General features: G+C 29.9%; 1 protein-coding gene across 1 annotated transcript in view; it reads left to right on the top strand.

Moving 5' to 3' along the window:
- Positions 1–17,601, top strand: part of LOC116770589 (connectin-like) — a 37,814-nt gene extending 20,213 nt beyond the window's left edge. Inside the window, exons 2-3 of the mRNA XM_032662125.2 lie at positions 15,705–16,742; positions 16,824–17,601. Of these exons, the coding sequence (XP_032518016.2) occupies positions 15,728–16,742; positions 16,824–17,524 (1,716 nt within the window). The 5' untranslated portion in view covers positions 15,705–15,727 and the 3' untranslated portion in view covers positions 17,525–17,601. The remainder of the gene's footprint in view (positions 1–15,704; positions 16,743–16,823) is intronic.
- The last annotated feature ends 2,725 nt before the right edge of the window (positions 17,602–20,326 follow it).

Below are 20,326 nucleotides of genomic sequence, written 5' to 3'. Positions count from 1 at the left end.
ACCAAATACCAATTTTTATACCTAGTTAACAACTATGTAACGATAAAAACATAAAACATATTTTTGCCAGCGCAGTTGGGTTACATGTTGGGAATTGTAAATGATGGAATGATTTCGCAAACAAAACCGAACACAATGTAACTGTCACCTGTCACAACAAAATGTCAGTTTGCCGACCACCTACAATGCATTACGTCACACGTGCCTAATAGTCATAAAGCTATGAACATTATGCGTTTGGTGCATACAAACGGATGCGTTTGACGCGGCTGAAGTGCTAATGTGGCCATTAATATAACTTATACTACAAAACACTACATAAAGTATTTACTGTATAGAAATATGAGAGATTATCCCTTAGTAGCTCTTTGAAATAATATGAAAAAGATGTAAAAAAAATTATCTCATATGGCATATCATACTAGTCCGCATAGCAAAAAAAAACTTGATATAATAAAAATAAAATATCTCTTGTTATTTTAGAGGTATAACCCAAAAAGTCTAAAGCAAATAAAATGGCTTACAAGTTTCAAGGTAACGCACAATACAAATTGAATCTTGCCAAATAGAATTTGGAAATGTTGGCAGTGTCTGGTAAAACTAAGTAAGATTTACCGGCTTAAAATAAATGGAAAAGCGTCACTTCTAGCTCAACTTTTGTTCGTAGAAGGGGATGCTTAACTTAAGAATGGGGCTATTTTCAGTGCGCTGTCAGTAAAGTGTTATAAAGTTATTTACTTTGGACTGTAAATCGACAGTCTTTTATATTTATTTCCTAAAACCTTTCATGACTATCACGAGCTGTATTTGATGATCATCATTTCAATAAATATATTTAGATTTTACATCATACAATTAATATAGAAACATTCTAGAAATACTAAGTTTCCCATTTAAATGTATAATATGCGTTTAAAAATAATCTGTTTGCGATTCAAAAGTAATAATTGACAATTCTATAATGAAACATAATTAATGGTTACACTTAATATTAAATTATCCAAAATTTATTACACTTAAAGTATCTAATGAGAACCATTTGTAAGGTTTAATGATATTTCAGTAGATTTGCTAGCGATTTAAAGTATTGGGCTATAAGCGTTTAATTGATGAAGCGATGCCCTCCGGTGATCTCACTGAGACGGATTTAGAAGTCAGCTGTCGGCTTGGACACCATTGTTTATATAAACCTAAATAATAACGTCCAAATTAGTTTCCGTTTGATTTATAGGAGCTCTTTGATTTTAATTCCGTGCTCTTTCGCTTTTATACAATGTTTTGTTATTTATTTTTGACTGAATTAAAGGAGAAATATGTTTTATGGAATTTTGAAAGGTTATAAGATTCATAACAAACGAGGTTTATTTCAACATTACCAATACGACTTAATACGACTCAATACAACTGAATTCAAATATTTTTTCCCGAATTGAAATAATCAAGTGCATAGCATTAACGAATTGTAATACAAAACTGTTCTGAATTGCAAATACCTTGCACTTGGCCGGCCTAAAATATGCATGCATTCATAATAGTGACGCAATAACTGGGTTAAAGCCAATAGCACCTGCTCAATATTATATTGTCTTGCAAATTGAATTATTTCGGTATAAAACAAATCTTGAATTTAGCACACACTATATCCTTTGTAAATTTCGTTAGTTTCTTTCCTTGTAAGTGTCATATAAAATGTAAACAATTTTTTTCCACCGCGCTTTCATAACCTCGTAGGGGCGCGGGGCGCTTTTTTATTTGTACAGGATGTTCTCTTTGAGATTAATGTAATTTTAACAAATTTTTGCTTCAAATCGAATTTCACTTCATAATATTCTCATTTGTTACATATTTCTGAAATCTAGTTAAAGATATCACATCTAGGTCAGTTCATTTACATGCTGTATTTATCTTTTGTGTTCAACACAAACGGATGATTCCGTAACGAGAAGCATCTATACAGCAATATATAAACACACAATTCAAACAATGGATTTGTGAAAACATAAGAAATCATCTTAAATTTATTTTTCATACATACGATTAGTACATACATTTTTTTTTTAATATCATGTTTTTTTTTTCATTATTATTGACCTAGAGAACGTCAAATATATTGAATGACTCAAATCATTACGCGTCCAGCAGTCTGATTGAATCATGATGTCATTCGTGACTTTATTAGAAATCTAGCGGCACTGTGGTAAGCGGGCCGGTGATTATTCATGTATTTTATGTCTTATGACACATGCAGCTAAGTGTCAATAGCAAATTATATGCAAACCTGAGCAGTATTCCGTATGCATAGAGTCGAGTATCGCAAATAGCTTCGTTTTTTGGAAGTAGAGCTTATTGGACAAAATTGGATTAAGGTCGTTCGATGTAAATATTTAGGTGCTGTTAAATAGAAAGTCCATGCTATTTTTGGCACGTGAAAGCAATAGCATAGTTTTTGTAATTTACAGTTTTTCATTTTATAAGTCGGTAATTTAAGTACAAAGCCAAAGTTAAAGTAAAATTGGTATTGTTTTTGGAATTAGGAAAAATTTCAGGTGCACATCTAAATAAATATTTAACAATTTTAGAGTTCAATATTTATAATTAGATCAGTAAATAACTATATATAATGAAGAAAGAAATATCTATTATATACCGGAAAATAACTTTGGTTCTGTTTATTTAAAGTTTGCAACAAAAAAACTTATACAAAATAAGCGTCCATAAAAATAAGTCCCGTTATGTCAATTTCAATTTTTTATCAAGCAATTTTATGTAAAAAAAATAATATTTAACTAGAAAATATTCACCACAAAGATTTAGAAATTCATACAAAAAAAATACAGAAGTTTCTGTAACATTCATATCTCTCTTAGTATAACGAACACAATAGCTAGTAACATCCGGTACCTTGCCCAAATAGTAAGACTACGGGCTCTCTATGTTATTTTGGTATGACCATCAAAATTCTACTATCAATATGAACCATAAATAAATCCAATCGTACAACAGAACTATCAACGGACGATGACCTCACAATAAGGGCTTATTAAAATAGAGATAATATATAACTGTATTGCTCTTAGATAAAAAATTATTACATTAATATGTTTCTAACAAGTATTTTTGGAATACTATGAGAATGGTTACTACTTAAAGTTTTCTAAGTAATTAGATGTTATAAGTATTTAGATGTTCTGATAGCTCTTATATTTAAGACAAAAAAAAATCTAGGCTAAAGGAATCTTCCTAACCTCATTAGGTTTCAATAAGAGCTTGGTCGGCGGTGTGACAATCGATCAAGGACTAACCCAGTTGACCTTTAAAAAATTCGAAACTAATACAATCAGTAGAGGTACCTATCAATTTGTAAAACCTTATTCATTATAAAAAGTAAATTTTTGCAAATATTTCCACAGACACAAATAGGTTGTGTTTTTAAAATAAAATAAAAAACAAACTAATTTCAATATAAAAAAACTAATTTCATAAACGTTTTCATCAAACGCCAGAGCGGCGTCTGACGGTGAATTAAAATTCTGCAGAATTATATAATATCTGTAGGAAATTTTATATTCTATATAAAACAATGTGAAAGCTTTCGAGTTACCTTTGAATACGTCCCTATTAGCATTTCAGATTAGTACACTATATATTAATAACGATGCGTCTACCGTAATGTCGTTAAATGTATAACGAGAAATAAGAATGTCTACTTGAATTATGATTTTAACGTGCACTTGTTCCATATTTGTCCTTGTCCGTTACTTAAAGTTGCTTTTAATTTTATTTGATAATTCGGCTGCGGCTGAGTGCTGAGCGGCTAATGGATGGCGATCCTTACAGTTTTTTGTTGAAGACCAATATATATATATACAATTAAAAACATACAACTTTTTAATGGCTTCTTACAAAAATTTCATGATTTGTTCAATTATTATTACAGTCATAGATTTGTAAAACACAATATGTTATTTATTGAATGTTTTGATACACCTGATTTTATATAAAGATAAACTTAATACAAGGTTAAAGGTGAATATTAATTTGGATTATACGATAGTCGTATTATCGTGACTGGTTTGTAATATAATTATGGCTTAGATAATAGATAATCATCGAAATTGTTCGAAATTTCACTACCAAATTTACTCGATATCTGGGAATAATCACTATAACGTAATTTATTTCGTAACATACCCAAAAGTAATTATTCATAGCTAGTAGATATTCAAATTAATTTACAAAGATCTGCAGCTCCCACATTGGCTTCTGTTAAACGTATTTGGCTTACAGTTATAGGAAAAATATATTTTTTAACGATAAAGTCAAGCAATTCATTGTTCTAGTATAAAGTGTGCCTGAAAACATTGTTTTAATTTATCGGAGTATTTAACTGTGATGAGGGAGAGGTCCATGATTAATTGTTGAAGATATTAACTTTGTACAGTAACAGTATGCTTCGCCTTTCCCTGAATTATCTGTAAATAATTAAACGCATTTGTTTTGTGTAATGTCATTGTTATACTGCGTATACTCGTGAACTGGTAATCTTTTTTAGTACGGCATAACATATCCTGTATCGTATCGGTTTTGCCTTCCATCCTCCACTGCAAATAGTAATACTAATATCACGGAAATCCATAATATAAAACAAATATTAAATTTATTCCGGGTGTTTTCTACATACGCCCGATAACAAAGCGCTTTAGTACATTTTATTATGAAAGAAATTCGATTTGTTTTGTTTTTTCTTCCTCTTCCTTACCTTATAGGCTTATACATTATAAATAAAACGAAATTATTGATTAAATATGTCCACATACAGAACATTGTTACCATATAAATATTCATTATAAAAATACATTTAAAAGCGTAATTAGTTAGATCATAGATTCTATAACGAGATGAAGCTAGAGCAAGAGCTAATTTAATATATTAGGTCTCTCACGAAGGTAGAGATGAAACTTATTATGAAGATAAAAAACGGTAAAGTTCATTTCGTTCGAAAAACATTCCATTATCCAATTTTTCACACCTGGACCTTCCGGGATGTTGAAACTCGCAGCATTCATAGATGTTACGATAAATTCTCCGCATTTCGCTCTTTCATATGCCACACCATGAAAGCATTCATGCTAACCTGTGTAAGCCTTGAATATGTATTACGTACCGAGAATAGGGTCAGAGTGTGTATCACAACACTTCTATTGGATTTTTGTTTGTTTCATTCCGTATATAATAAAGGCTCATTGTTTAAGCTCTTTTATTCTAAAACTATTGTTTTGAATAATACGAATAAATATATATTTTTTAAGAAAAACATATCATATCGGAATATGGGAACGTAGATTTCTATAGTAATTTTATTTAATTAATTATTTTATACAACACTGTGTGTAACGATATATAAAATATATTTAACAACAAGATGTGTACGTACAAAAATGTTTAAATCTCGTAACAAATGATTCATTTTGATAAAAGGTGTTGAAGATGGGTTGCGAACGCTCGGATTCACATGAGTTATTGATGTTCCGATAATTTTGAAGTTGAGACGTACTAGCGTGTTACGATATTGACGTAGATAAATTAGAAGTTCCCTTTGTGGAATGGGCTTTTAATTTCAAAAAAAAAAATTAGTTATATTTATAGTCAACTGATTGGGCGTGAAATCACTGTGGCGATGTTAAATATTAGTGTTTAAAATCATCCCAAGCAATCTAACTGTTTTCTTTAACAAGATACATTTAAATATAGAACTATTCATTTGTAGTTAACTTATATATATAGATATACACATTTTTATTTATAATAAAACATAATATGGAGTTTCAAACACAATATTTTCTAAATGGCATCCGCTCTTAGCATAGTTCAGAATATTTTTGTAGATTAAAAATCGTTACGGGGAATAATTTGAGTGATGATCATGTCGAGTGTTACGGAAATAGTTACGTTTGTTGGAGCCATTAATGTCATAAATAATTATATAAAATACATTTCAGTACGTATGAACTATAGCAATAATAACAATTCATGTTAAATTTGTAACAATATGAAATAAATGCTTACATAATATTTAACACGTCTCAATAAGTTTTATGTTTAATTAATTTTTCTCGTAATTAATCAAGACTCAAAAGCTTTTTAAAACCAGATTTTTGAATTTCAATGTTCGGAATGATTAATATTCTAACTTACACTTTAAAATTATGAGTCCTAAAAGAAATAACGAGTTGGGAGTCACAAAAGATAATTCAGTATAAATCGTTTTAAATTCGTAGACATTTTTAAATAAATATTAAAAAAGCATTTTTCTATAATAAACTTACTAAGTATGTAATAAATTATAATTTTACCATACACATACATATATTTTAAACTATTTAAAAAATTGAGCTCAAACATAAAAATGCTCTTAAAACATTTAACATATATTTGATAGATATATTTAAAATATACGTAACGTATTTTACTGCTGGCTACAAAACGAACTGATTACCTGGTCAGCGAGACTACACAGATTGAGAATAAACAAAGTTCGGCAACGTGGCAGAGGTAAGAAAGGCCTATATCCAGCAATGGGCGATCACCTAAGCCGATTATGATGATGTTGTTTAAAAATATCTCTTAATCTATTCATCCTCATTATAAGTTACAATATATTTTATCAAAGAAATATGCTTAAATTAAATAAACTACTGTTTAAACTAAAACTGTTTTCACGATGATCTCTAAGAATCACGACATTCTAAAAGTTACGATCTGAAAAATTATTTGTAAATGCCATTTAACAAAAAATATAATAAAATTAACTGGCTATATTTATCATGAAATATCGTTTATTTAGCGTCGAAAATTAAACGAACAATGTTTTCATTGTTTTAATTATCCTTATTATCATGAAGCCAGTAGATTTGATTTATTTAATATATACTACCGAAAACATGTCTGTAGGGATAAAAGATTAGAAATGTCATCCTAAGGCTATTTAGGATGGACTCCATTTGAACCATCGACAATACAAAGAATGAGAAAACGCAAATCCAAATATCATTTTGTCTATTGGAATTATAAAAGAATTTTATTAATTTAAGCGTTCCGACATGCAGAATCACAATTACTTGGAACAATTGATTTCAGCAAAGAAGTTCGTTTGCTGTACATTCAGTTGACATTAGCAAAAAGCTTACTTACTTTCAACTATTTCATCTTGTTTGTTTATACTTGTATAATATCTAATATATTTTTTATATACAGTGGAAGCGATCAGGTAATATTATTAAAGACAGCGAACGCTTTTTGATTTAATTTATCAACAATGCCAGCTGAAAAGCAATTATGGATGATGTTGTTAGACTACCCTGTAATCCATTTCATTATTACGACGTTATTATATTCAATGAGGTCATATTCAATGATAAATTGTGATTTATTGAAAAAGGTTTAGTAGAATTTAAAGGGGACGAATCTTTTGGTAATTTATTCATGAAATAAATCATTCGATTATTTCTCAATCTTGTTTGTGTCTAACATTTTGTTTTTTTTTTTCTTTAAATGATTTAAACGAATTTAAAATAAATGAAATAAAATAAGCTTATCTAAAATAAAAAAGATGTTTTTTGTTATGATTACATATTAGCGTTTAGTTACTTAGTCTGTAGAAGACACCGACTTCAATAGGTGATTACCTATTAAAAAATTGTATACATTTAGTTAGTAGTAGTAGTAGTATTAAATTTGATTATTGTAAAGTAAACAAGAATAGTTTTCGTTTAACTACATTAGGTGTTTAATCGATTTCTGTGCGTATATTAAGAATTTATTATTAGATAGGTTAAGTAAGGAAATAGTACTTAAACGTAAAATTATTTCTTGCCTTTTAGTTTCTGTTTATTTTCAAGTCACTTTTTTTTAATTAATAATAATTTTAGAATTACATTATACATTTCTGACATAAACATTAAGTGAACCTTACATAATAGTATAGTGCAGTATAATAAAGAGAAATAAACGTAAGTAATAAGTACTTTCCAGGCCTCTTATTGGAGCCATCGAAGTGCAGCCATAAAAGCATACTTCACGTATCTATATAAAGGAGTTCTAACCAACCTCTAAGAAAAGCCATTAGATGAAATTGACGGAGGTTTCTTGAGAACACAACAGTTCAATACATAGTTTCTTATAAATGACAATAACCTATATTAAAATATAATTTTTAATATTACACCAAACAGATACTGTTTAATTAAGATTAGTTTGTATCAAGTCTAGCGGGATTATTGCTCATTTGGCGTGGAACTCGAACGTTATTAGATACGTAATTAAGTTATCCTTTTCAATTACTATCAGTGGTTACAGCCGCCAATCTATTGATAACTAGGTTTTGAATGAAACATAGTCTCGATTTAATAAAACAGCTATAATAGGTTTAGTGAACGAGATATTTTCTAATTCTGACACACGCGCAATTAGGTATTGAGAGGATATTTTTTTGTAAAAATTTTGTTTACATTATACAATTTTAATAACAAAAATGGACATTTAATTTTATTATTATTTGTAAATCGTATATATATAAAGATTACAAGCGACTAGGACGATGTTGTTTTAAAGTAAACTCGAAATATTTTATTGTTTAAAAAAATATCTGATATCTATTTCAAGAAAAAAGGGGAACCAAGTCAACAGAACATTGAAATGTATTGAATTTTGCCAATGTAAGTGAACATAATAAGAAAAGAAAAGAATAATAAGGAATTACAGAAATCCTTTTTGTGTTATATAAAAATAAATTTGAAAAAAGTTCCTTTGAATTTTGTGTTTCGTTAGAAAATCTGGTTTTGTATCGATCCTTTTATCAACTAATACTTCACCGGCTTTACTTGTAAAAACATATACATTTATTTATATAATACAGTTTTTGTCAAATTAAAGTATCGCAAAAAATTTATATTTATCACATAATATTTTTCTTCTAGAATAAACAGACAACTTTATTCACAGAGAGTGATAACTCAAAACGTTCAAAAGGAACAATAAAATATTTTTATGTGTATAATTATAATTTTCTGTTAAACATAGCGACTAATTATAATGTTGTTATATTCTGCGGGTCCGACAGTTTCATTATGTTTCCGATAATTTAACATATTTCCACCGGTATATTTTAATTGAGGTGTTAATTTGATTTTAATAAAATTTTCCTCTGGATGAATTAAAACTGTGACACAATTAATATTGTGGATACGTTATTAATTTTACAAACAAGGACGAAAATAAAAGAAAACAAATATGTATTCATGAATATATTTAATATTTGAAAGTAGAATGATAGGATTTGAGGGTAGGTAGGAAAAACACTGCTAAATTTATTTAAACCCACTGCTGCTGCTGACACCCACTGACGCAAGAATATACCCATAATATATAGAAAATGCTTAGTAAGAATCATTATATAGTACCAAACCGCAAAAATATACTCCCCAAGTTATTATTTACTTGTATGAAATAAAAAGGACATTAAGGCCCTTCGTATAATTTATTTGATAATGCATATATTTACTGTTCGTATATTTTCTTCCATTTTGCCTATCATCGATCATATCACGTAAAATTTTACGAGCGATGTCTTTAGCATCGATGAAGAAAAAACGTGTTCAGTTGAGTGGATGTATATATGTTATTTTATGGAGAACATTTAAACCATATTCACGTATTATGATGGCCACGAAAAATACAAAAATATCTGAATTACATTTTTTATTATGAATATTGAACATGATTGTGAAAAAAGGTGTATAGACGAATTAATGTCAGCCTTTTGATGCAAATTCATTTTAAAGGGAATTGTTTTACAAATATTTGATGAATTACTGGTTGAAATTTTAATTGGTGTTTAAAATAATATAAAGGAAATAATCTTCATAGAAAACTTCATAATGCACTACCAATCTGTTATTATTTACTCTTCGATTGACTGCTCTCTAACTTGTTTAAACTCCCTCCGATTATTACCTTAGTTCGGTATCGAGGTATTGAAAGCGAGGCGTTTCTAGTTATACAAACTGATAGCTATAGGAATTGTTGTGGTTTGATAGGATTTCCTGTTCAAGCATAAAATTATTAAATTTGCTGAAATAAAACCATTCGATATTTATTATTTCGCCGTTAGTGACTAGGATGAATCTGCCTTAAATAAATATAGGACTACATGTTAAAAACATTACGGTGGAATCAGATGAAGGTAACTATTTGCGTTCTATAATAAAATATTACAACTTGAACTTGCTTCTTAGCTACCAATTGTGGGACGTTTAGAAGAGATTAAGATTTGAATCGTACTTTGGAGGATACTATTGACCGTTTGGTATAACTAGAAACTCATGTCCCATGGGCGGTTCAGATGAATGGATTGACTGTGACGATTAAGTGATTCGTCGATTGTTGCGAAATATAAAGCTAACAAAGTTGGAGCCGTAACAAAGCTCTCCTACACATGCTACTGTAAAAGGACCCGAGTCATTAATGTGTTGCTGAACCTTGGCAGATATGTTGTCGTAAAACTTCTTGATTGATATATTAATGTATACAAAAAATTCTCCAGAAATCCGATCGGATCTCCGAACGCAGGTCACAAGGGTTTGAAAGATGAAAAAAGTAAGAGCTATCGAAGATTTAAATTTATGTTCTCCTGCTTTATATGTTTTAAAATAAATCGGTTATCATCCACAATCCTTTAGTGCTTCATTTTTATTACGTAGAAATTTTTATAAAGAAAAGTCTGTATTTAGTTTTGGAAAGCCCATTTCTTAAAACAAAACTTCAGTCCATTTAAAATTGTTCCAATTTTCGTCTTTCGGCTGAAATGGAATAAAATGATTCTGTAAAATTTGATAAATGAAATAAGGAATTCGACAGTAGAACGTTACCTAAAATCTTTTGGGTCGCCGCCAACTGGCTGAAGGCATTAATGAATAACGGACGAGTTTTGGCAATTGTTGATACAGAAAACGTAGACTACGACGATACAGCGGTCAATAAAGTTTAACGGATTAAGTGTATGTTCGATATCTACAACTGTTAATAAATCAGCAGCAGTAACATTTACAAAGAATTTGATATTACATCCTTGTTAATTTCGTTATTGTTATTGTGAGTTATTGAGTTGGCAATTTCAGTATTTCATTCATTTTCTATAATATTGCCAACGTGGCTCAATAATAAGAGGCAGTTTTCTCAATTGGTATAATTTATGTATCTAATGCAGCCTAACAAAAGGAATAACTTGCCCTTATATCCCAAGAAACACCACTGTAGGGTGTACCCTAAAATGAGGGTGTACCCGTCCTAAAAATGGGGGAATACCGCCATTTTTAGGGCTCACCACCAGATAACCCGAGTTAAGCCAATTTTATTTGAGTATAGCAATTCCCGATTGATTAAAATAGGTCCAATAATTATTACAAGATATTGGTTTCCTTTGTCCAACACGACGAGGTAAAAGAAAAGTTGATTAAGTGATTCAAATATTCACTTTATTTACATATTCTCTTTAATTTGCCTTAACAAAATTATTATTTATTGCTGTATCAACAAATTAATTTTCCTATCTTTAGAAATCCACATCTATTTGTGTATGTCTTTGTAATTGACCGAGGTAATAAATAACAACAAACAATTTGCTTCTAATACATTATGTGACAAAAGCTTTTATAGTAACTTATCTATAGTTGTCAGGCCACATTGGCATCTTGTGATACGTATTTTGTTACCAATAAAGGTTAATATCGCTTGACAATATTACGGAAGTGCACCTTCTTCAAAGTTATACTGCCCATATAGTTAATAGTAGTTATCTAAAATGGAATCCGGTCCTATTATTTAAGTTTTATATTCGCGATATCTATATTTCTAAATACATATAAAATGTGTGGGTTGTTGTCCATTTTGAATATATAACTTTCATCTGATTTTGCTTGCATGAATATGATATTAAGATATATTTAAGAACAGCTTATTTCAAATATATTTCCATGATTTGCGGTGTGTATAAACAAAAATGTTGCTCGGCCTTATCAAAACCTTATTGAAAGCAAAATGTATTAGCGTTATATGAATTTAATTTAAATTAAGAACGCGTTGTTATTCTTAACTTAAAATCTAGAAACCTTAGATACATTTTTAATCTGTCGGTATTTAAGAGTAGAGATACGTAATATATATATATATATATTTGCTGGTCGGATGTAGAGTACTCTTGGATAGCGGTCAATAATCACGTCGCCGTCGATAGTTTGCTAGAAGTCATACGTGAAGCGGTTAGTTTTTCAGTAGTCAGAGCGCAAAAAGATATAACCACAAACGCTCGATCACTAGGTTTTGTGAGATAAAGCAGTAGGGCTATGGATGGATACTTATAGAAACAATATAAAATCCCAGAGGATATTTGTGCGTCGGCGTCCATACCACACATATTTCTGTATTTGCGATTTTTGAAGACCGTTGTGTTAATAGAACTTATAGTTTATTGGGAAACCAATATCCCCAAACCATACCAACAAGGTCAACAAGTATTACTAGCTTACTAACGAACTCACTAAGAATAGGTCGGTCGTAAATCTACGCGATGGAACTGCACGGTGAATTCATTGAATGCTAAGAGGTTTCGTCTCATACATGGGAACATTTTCACGAATGAGTGATAATATAAGTGCTGCACGGTCAGCCAATGCGGGCCATTGACCTTGGATAATCTGCTGAGCCTTTCATTTTAACCCTACTCTGGGGTTAACTGTTACACGACATGCAATAGCCGGGCTAACAAATTGGAGGTGACGAGACTTCAAAATTTTTAGTTTTTTAGTATTTCGTGCATCTTTTCATAAACACTTTTAACAGATTTTTTTTATTACTATTTTTTTGAATATTTTAATATAGATATTGTTTTCATGTAATTCGAATATCTCACTAGCTTAGTTCTGTATGCAGTCTATGTTATCTTCTGATGTAGTCTCTTTGTATGCCATATATCCGATTGCATCCATATAAACGTTTCATATACATAATATAACAGCTTTATGTGCCTTCAGATTAATTTCACCTTCATTTATTTTCTGTTTAAATATAATAATACTTCTAGCAATTTCACTTCAGACTTAATTAGGTTAAAAAATTATATCATAGTGCAATTTAAAGTATTTCTTCACTATCATCGTCAAAGTATTTATGAACCACATTTATGTTTGTGTACACTTTGTGTACAATGTGAAAATATTTGTAAATATGCCTCCAATTATTTATATGGCCCAAAGTGTCAATATAAAATGAGTCACGTAAATCCGACATGCACGTTCGTGAATTTCAATTTATTGATAATATTTTTATAGTTTCGGTTATAATTTAGTTATTTTATTAAACGATTTTAAGTCAATTTGTAACAATTTTTGTTTATATATATTAGTCTATAAAGAAAATCTCTTCAATAACTCCACTGCAAAATACATCATTCAATATAATTTTATATTGCTATTAATTTAATGTTTTGTATACTACCTGAATCCGAATGTATACTTTTTTTCGATAGTTATTTGTATGAAAATCATACTAAAGTATCTTAAAACTTCTCTTCGCTGTAATTTCATAATAAATTATTTAGTGAACTATTCTACTGATTACAGTTCTTATATAGTTCATGTTTCTTCTCCACAGCTTCGCTTTAATGAAGACATAGATCAATTGAGTGTTTGTTGAATATTTTTTTTATAAATTGCTCTTAATTGACTTTAATTTTAACTTTAATTCTTATGCAATATAGACATTCCGGAACTCAATTCTAATTTCTAATAATATTTTAACGAATTTTGTTTTTATAGCACGTAATAAATTACTAAAAACAATATATACGTCTGCAATACAATATCGCGTCCAATTTCTTCTTACAATTGCATTTTATCAAATGTAAGCGTTCTGATTCGGCATCTTATTGCTTGATCTACGAATTTCGCTGATTCACATACAAACGATAAGTAACCTGAAACCGGTGAGATTGATTGAGGTTCTTTACCCTCGAACTACAAAGATTTATGTACTTGAAAATTAAATATAGAATATATATATTATCATTATTTTATCACGTATTAAACGACTATATATTAAAGTAATATATATATATATGTATAGTTATCTCATTATAAATTGGTTTGTTTATTAATTTTCTTAATCATTTTAAATTATTTAACTGATAACTATGTAATAAGTTATTACGTTATTAACATTGAACATATCAGTTTAGTTAAACTTTTATAAAACTAAATTATTTATTATACATTGTAATTATGAATGAGCTCGATACTCCAAAACCTGGTATATTTTACGTCATATTTTAATTGACATATACCAAAGAATAATTGTATAACAACTTAGTCACTGCTAAAAATGACTAAAGGACACCACAAAGGAGTAAATGGTGTTAAAAACATAAAATAACAAAACACTATGATGTCACTGTGGTCATAATAAGAAGAGGCATTGTAACGTTTTATATATAATGATAAAAATAATAATTCCTAGAAATAATATCATGTTACAGAATAATGCTTAAAAACAAATCTACACACAACACACACATAAATAATGTGTGTGTGCTAATCATAAACTATTTCAATACAGTGACGGATCGATTAATATAAAAAAAAAAAACACAAAATAAACGAATTCTATAAATCTACTGATTATAATTTTTACATAAAAAAATATTTTCTTCCACCACTATACACTTAATTTACAATAAAAAATGTAGCGTTAAATGCGCATTAAGATAATTTAATATTTAGATTATTTGTTAATAACGAGTTAAATAAACTAAACGTATATTACGTTAACAACGTATTTTACTTGAGCAAACGTTGACTTAACGTAGAATACGTGTACATAGTTGGTAACTTTAGCATTAATTAAATTATTTTCTACACAAGATTAGCTTTTATCGTCGCATGTTCTAAAACATTATATATATTAATAAATAATAATGATATGTCTAGAAGCTCATAGCTTAATTTAATGTACAAATATGTCAAAGCTGATATGACATTGCTCAACTTAATACTAAGCCTGTTGGAGATAAGTATCTTGTAGCTTGCTGAGATTTATTACTTACAACCATGTCATTGTATCCCGAAGCTCGTTAAATTAGTTGCCTATACGGTAACATATATGAATCTAGCGAATTTCAGATGTCATTGAACTTTAGATAAAATTTTGATAACATATCAGCATTAGATGATGACCTTCGTCAAACTAAATGAAATATGTATATTGCTTGGGTTGTGTTAAGAAACTACTTAATTAATATAATACTAATATAATATATAAGGAATTTAATTTAAAATACATGAGATGAGTTGATTCGATTTAAAGAACAATAGATCCGTCGGTATTAGAGAACTTTTCTTCCTTGTTGGTTTTATAAACTCAGTTGAGAATTCTAACTTCATCGTTTTAATCAACGCTTTTAAAATTCTCTAAGTTGTTTTGGAACTTTAGATTTTTTTTTTATATATATACGGATTTTGTATATATACAGCATAAGCCTATTAATGGCTATCATATAAATAAAATAAAATTATTTTGCTTAAGTACTCGTATTTTAATTGAAAACAATATTCACTATACATAGGTACATAGTACTAAATATAAATCTTCTGTTTCAGAACTTGAGCAAGGAGAATAAAAAATGGCTCGCTGGGGTATACTTCCGTTGATTTGCGTTACATTCATCTTCGTCGAAGCTCGCTTCCACCAGAAACGTGAAACAAAATCTCACCTCTGCGATCCGGTGTACAACAACACGAACAAAATACAATGCTACTGCATTAAGGACACCCGTAAACAGGATTTGATACGTAGCGCTGAATGCTCACTGACAGACGAGATCCCCGCCGACGATGATAATTGGAATTCATTTGATGAAATAGAAAGCGTCGGCAAACTGTCTTTCAGGAATGCCAGAGCTATCACATTCAAATATATCCCGACGAACGCTCTCAAACATACCAAAGCCCTGTCTAAATTGGAATTGAAATATGGTAATATTGAAGTCTTAGAATCCTTTGCGTTTGCGAATCTGAGCCTTGTGAGAGAGATCACTCTGACGGATAATCATATCAAAGTTTTGAAACCTAACGCTTTCGCACATCACAAGGAACTCGTGACTGTTGTTTTGGACATGAACGAAATCGTCGAAATTAATCGCGATGTTTTCGTTGATTTACCAGCTCTTGAGAAGATTTATCTCACTAGCAACAAAATAACGACCATCCACGACAGAGCGTTCGTTCATTTGGTCAATTTGAGAGATTTGCAGATTGATACGAACATGCTGTTCAGTTTGAATAGCGAAACATTTGCTGGGTTGAAGAAGTTGGAGAAATTGGATCTGAGCAGCAATAGTTTGGAAGTCATCGGCGACAATACATTTTTGCCGTTAAAGAACTTGCAATCTCTGAATTTGGACGGAAATAACATTCAAATGTTGGATGAGAAAGCATTCAATGGTCTCGTTAAATTACGCTCCTTGTCGCTAGCTCACAACAAACTGACGGATATCGATAACGTAAAAGTATTCAAAGATTTAAAATCATTGACGCTGCTGAATTTTAAAGGCAACCAATTGAGAATTCTTAAATCGGAAGTGATTTCGCCTATTTTGCACAACTTCTACAATAATATAAGCAGTTTGAATGTGGATGGTAAATTCAATGACTCGTACTAAGAATTAATACCGTTTTTATTTCGTCCCTTTAACTTTAACCATGATTTAAATGTTACAGATAACGACTTCCCCTGCGACTGCAGAATAGATTGGTTCGTTTCGTTGATGAACAAAACCGGGAGTCCACATTTGAAGTTATCAGTGGAGAACATGAAGTGTACACCCAGCAACGAGCTCAGAGACAAATGGATCAAAGTGACGGAAAGTGATAAAAAAGATGAAGAAGATCAAGATAACACGGCCCCGAGTGACGATTACGAATATTACGATGAAAGTCAACTAAACGGGAAGCTTTTCTACACCGATGTTAGATTCCTTCTCAACTGTTCCGATGAAAATGCAAAAAACATCGTAACATCTAGCCCACCAAGCACATTGGTGAAACAAACAAAAGACACGAAGGAATTGAAAGCATCAACTGCCATACCGGAGACAACGACGACCAAGAACAGATACTTTGATATGGGAAGAGATTCCGAAAGTAAGGATCCAAAGGAGAAGCAATCAAGCTACACAACAAGCAGACTCGCAACGGTCTCCGCGAAACCAGTGGAGAAAAATGATAACATCGATATTAAACAAGACACATCGAAGAACGGAAATAAATACGACGATCGCGAAATGGCGTCCGACGAAGCTAAGCCGGATAAAATTAAAGCTCATAGCTTTAGAGATATCAAAGACCACGATTATAACGGCGCTATTAAGACCGCAGCGTCGGCTTACGCGCTTCTCGCTATATTTATTAATTTCTTCTAAGCTGTAGCATTATGTCTAGTTCATACTACAATTGTCTCACAGTCATTAATATATTAAATTATTAATTTAAGATAAAATTTGTTTTTTTTTTTGACTCCTATTTGTATTAAATATAATAAAGAGGGTATATTGAAATGAAATAAAAAAATAATAAAATAGAACCTATCATATACTAGACATTGTTTCCGTTTGTCTATAAGATAGTTAACGAAACCCAACACTGCAGAGATTGCATAAATTCCGTTCGCGATATCTGACACTAAACAATGCAGGCAGTAAGTCAATAGTAATGCCGCAGCAAGATTATTGGTTATTTTCATATATTAGACAGTATGTATCAGTATAATTCCATATTTAATTAGCTTTTTCAATAATATATAATTCACATTTATTGTTATTTGATGCTGTGATTTGGATATTGAAATAATATTTAAATATTTTAAGAACAGCGCCATCTGTTGCCACGTCTAAGATTTGTCGCGTCAAGCAATTAAGCTTGTCTTGTTAGATAAAACGTTTAAGTAATAATTTCAATGCAATACCATAGATGGCGACAGTAACACATAAAATTCAAATTTATTGGAAACTTAATACGACAAGTATGTTTCTAAATGGTGGCTAACGCTATAACAGGTAAAGCGTATGATTATGCTTACTTAATAATATTTTCATGAATTTGAAAGATAATAATTTTTAAAGAGATATTTATGATACGGAAATATTAAATCCAATTTGTATTGTATTTCAATCTACTATTACTCTAGTTTTTTTAAGTGTAAATGGTTGGCTATTTAATATATGTGCCGGGGGCACTTTTTACTTACAAAATACATTTTCAATACGCTATGCTCTATATGATATTAATATATAAAACTCGCTTTTAACAATTTTAATTATAAATCTTTCTTAACATATTTATTTGTAGATATTATAAAGTATAAAATATCACCTACATTTGAACTATAAACTCGGCCATCTTTTATGCAGACAAAATTCTATATAAATTTGTTCAACCTTCCCAAAATAACTCCAGACTAATTGAGATAAGAAACAAAGAGGCAATTAAAAAAGTTATTTTTGTTTTCAACAAGTAAATAACAATTAGCATTTGACAAAAGTAAATTACGTGATTTATTTGAAAACAGAATAGACTGTACTGCTACCTCTACTATACTGACAACCTTGACTTGTATGTTATACCTACCTACTTATTTTTTGTCTCCTTATAATAATTTCTGATATTTATATTTTATACACTTAAATGGAGATGAGTATTAAAAATTTCCACGTATAACGCTCTAAAAATATAAATATCTGTGTGAATATTTATTAATAATAATTACGGTTTAATATCCGTTAAGAGATATCTGTTTTACCTTTAAACAAGATCATTTCACTCGGGCGTTACAATTGAATTTCAGCTCTTAATCCTTAGCGTAAATTTATTTTAATTAAAGCTCTCCATTAGAAGTTAATTTTCACGAAACTTTTTTATAATTAAATTATCTTGGGAAACGTTTCTTTCATCAAATTAACCGCGTTGGCTTAATATTCTCGGAAAAGAAACCACTTTGGTGAAAAACTCTTACAGATTTCCTTTAAACAAAATAATATATTTATTTTTTTTATTAATGAAAACCTTTTAGCACCTTAATTGTTCTTGAAAATATGTTTCAAATTACTTGTTATATAAAGACACAGTAATTATAATTTGTATATAAAAGTCAACATATATATTTTTTAAACAAACACCATATATTGTTGCTCGCACTTCTACGCACATCAGGTTATCCCGATATCTGTAATAAAACCAAATGAAATTTGTATCAAATTCTATAGACGCAAAAAAAATGCCAACTTACACAACAAAGCCACAAAAGACAAACTCCCAAATTACATTTGGCGTACAATAAGATTATTGAATACAACACGTAAATATTTCGGATATTGTGGCATTACCCAGCTTTCTATATTATATTATTCTGATTGATGTAGGTACTACGTGCTACCGGATTCTGTTTTATTTTATTGATAAAGAGATTGTGTTCTAGGACTAACGTTTTCAGCCTACCTCGAATCCTTCTATATTTGCTAATATAAATTTAATGCTACGAGAATCACAGTTTAAATTATTTTACAGTAATTTCTTCCGAGATTTAATTTTAGACATACGTTGATGTTTAAATTGTTTGTTATATAATAATGAGAATAGTGGAAAAGTGAAGCTTTAAACGTAAAAAATAGAATATTTAAAACTGTAATAGCCATTAATTAATTACTGACTTGTTCTAAATATGTCTGAATGAGCTGAGCTATTCAATAGCTAAATGTCACACGAAGGCTTTTTAATCATTATGAACATGACCTATTTCAAGCTGCATAAAGAGCTTCATGAATTTATCTGAACTTTCTATGTATTAAATTTAACATTTCATATATAATGCAAGATTTACTTACTTATGTGTTGTATTCATTTGTTCGGGAAAAGATTATCTTGCTTAGTTCCTTACTTGAATTTATCAAGGAATATAAAATCAAATATAAAGGGTACAAACAGACGCAATATAAATGTTCTTCAAAGTTTGAAAAAAATATAAGAATGAAGTTCAAAAACTTTCCTATGTACTTAAAAAGCAGATAAAAAAGTTCCTTTATAAGTATATTGAACAATTTTTGGGTATATAATTTTTATATCCCAATGATCTACCCTCCAACTCCGATGACGGCGAGGGGCAGGAGAAGAACGAGAGAGACGAACACACAGACAGACACGACGCGGACGCGGAGAGAATACACGGAGCG

This window comes from Danaus plexippus, chromosome 7, assembly GCF_018135715.1.
Source record: "Danaus plexippus chromosome 7, MEX_DaPlex, whole genome shotgun sequence".
In the NCBI taxonomy this organism is placed as follows: domain Eukaryota; kingdom Metazoa; phylum Arthropoda; class Insecta; order Lepidoptera; family Nymphalidae; genus Danaus; species Danaus plexippus.
This window is presented reverse-complemented; position numbering and strand designations above follow the sequence as displayed.